Source organism: Thamnophis elegans, chromosome 13, assembly GCF_009769535.1.
Source record: "Thamnophis elegans isolate rThaEle1 chromosome 13, rThaEle1.pri, whole genome shotgun sequence".
Lineage (NCBI taxonomy): Eukaryota > Metazoa > Chordata > Lepidosauria > Squamata > Colubridae > Thamnophis > Thamnophis elegans.
This window is the reverse complement of record NC_045553.1, coordinates 12,947,926-12,949,836: the sequence shown is the minus strand read 5'-3', so window position 1 is coordinate 12,949,836 and position 1,911 is coordinate 12,947,926. Positions and strand designations below refer to the sequence as shown.

General features: G+C 46.7%; 1 protein-coding gene across 1 annotated transcript; it reads left to right on the top strand.

The window, feature by feature from the left end:
• On the top strand, positions 1–1,055 carry LOC116516810 (frizzled-10-like; the record flags this gene model as incomplete). The annotated part of the gene is given in 9 exon segments (XM_032229435.1): positions 1–73; positions 76–144; positions 147–281; positions 284–361; positions 364–608; positions 610–769; positions 772–858; positions 861–925; positions 927–1,055. Coding segments are annotated over 9 exon segments (1,041 nt in total), but the record flags the coding sequence as incomplete, so codon positions are not given.
• Positions 1,056–1,911: the final 856 nt, after the last annotated feature.

Genomic DNA, 1,911 nt, shown 5'->3' with positions numbered 1-1,911 from the left:
GCCTTCACCGTCCTGACCTTCCTGATCGACCCCCAGCGCTTCAAGTACCCCGAGAGGCCCATCATCTTCTTGTCCTGTGCTATTGCGTCTACTCCGTGGGCTACATTGTCCGCCTCTTCTCCGGAGCGGAGAACATCGCCTGCAATCCGACAATGGACAACTCTACGTCATCCAGGAAGGTTTGGAGAGCACCGGCTGCACCTTGGTTTTCCTCATCCTCTACTACTTTGGCATGGCCAGCTCCTTGTGGTGGGTGATCCTGACTTTGACGTGGTTCCTGGCCGCGGGAAGAAGTGGGGTCACGAGGCCATTGAAGCCAACAGCAGCTACTTTCACTTGGCGGCTTGGGCCATCCCTGCAGTGAGACTATTATGATCTTAGTCATGCGCCGGGTTGCAGGGGACGAGTTGACCGGCTTGTGCTACGTCGGCAGCATGGATGTCAATGCGCTGACTGGCTTCGTGCTGGTCCCTCTGGCTTGCTATCTCATTCTGGGGACATCCTTCATCCTTTCGGGCTTTGTGCCCTCTTCCACATCAGGAGGGTGAATGAAAACTGGCGGGGAGAACACCGACAAGCTGGAGAAGCTCATGGTGAGGATAGGTGTCCTTCTCGGTCTTGTATACCGTCCCGGCCACATGTGTCATCGCCTGTTACTTTTACGAGCGGTTGAACATGGGTTACTGGAAGATTTTGGCCATTCAGCAAAAATGCAAAGTCAACAATCACGCTAAGCATCTGGACTGCACCATGAGTGACTCCATTCCAGCTGTGAGATCTTTATGGTCAAAATCTTTATGCTGCTGGTGGTGGGCATCACCAGCGGAGTCTGGATTTGGACCTCCAAAACTCTGCAATCCTGCAAGGGGTTTGTAGCCGGAGGATCAAGAACAGGACTCGGAGGAAGTCCACCAGCATGGTGGCCAAGTGGGAGTCTTTACAAAAGGACCAGCCAGCCTTTGCCCAAAGTTCATCACGCAAAGTACGAGCCATCTTTGGCAATCTCCGACCTGTGTGTGACCACAGTGGAACCTAAGACCATAATAATGTTATGAATCGGAATACTTGGAAAGCAACTGAAAGAGATGCCCAGCAGTCAGCATTAGCATTCAGGACTAAAGATGTGGGTTTTTTTTTTAAATGCTTTTAGAACTTCTCTTGTCTTACCAAACAGCAAATTTAAGAAAAGAGAGTTGAAATCTTAAAATTCAAGGTCAGAGACAGGATAAAAAATTAGTGCCTCGAATGTGAAACAAACATAAGCACACTCGTTCTTTTTCTCTCTTCTCATTCATTTCTTTTTCTCTCTTCTCTCTCTTATTTTGCTAGTTTTTACATGCTTTGAAAAACTTACTAAAACTTCTTTCCTTCCTTCCTCCATTTCTTCCTTGTCCCATCTCTTTCTCCTTCCTCCCTCCCACCTCTCCTCCAGTCCTCCCTTGTTCCATTTCTCTCCTTCCTCCTTCCTTTCCTCCTTTCTTCATTCCCCTGTTGATTGTTTGGCCAAGCCTTCTGGAAATGAAAAACTTGGGCGTTCTGACTTGTAAATATTGGAACTTGTTTTGCTTTAGGTTTCTAACCTTTTAGACATAAGTACTGTATTTGTAGAGCTGTTTTTTTGTGTGTTTTTAAGAGAAAACTTGAAAGAAAATGTTAGAGAAGCAACCAGATCAGAGAGAAACTAGAAGTCTATATTCACCCTAAAATCTTGCAAAAGTAGAACCTGTTCTCAATATTATTATTATTGCCTTTTATCACTCAAGACGGGCTCTCAAATGGTCTCTTCCACAGAAAATAATGTGCAATACAGGTCCCCCCCCCCTGCATTTCGTCCCCTTGTTTCCCTCCCCCCACAACCCAGATCCATGCCTTGAAATACGAAACAAGTTGCCAGACATAAAAGCGACAGAA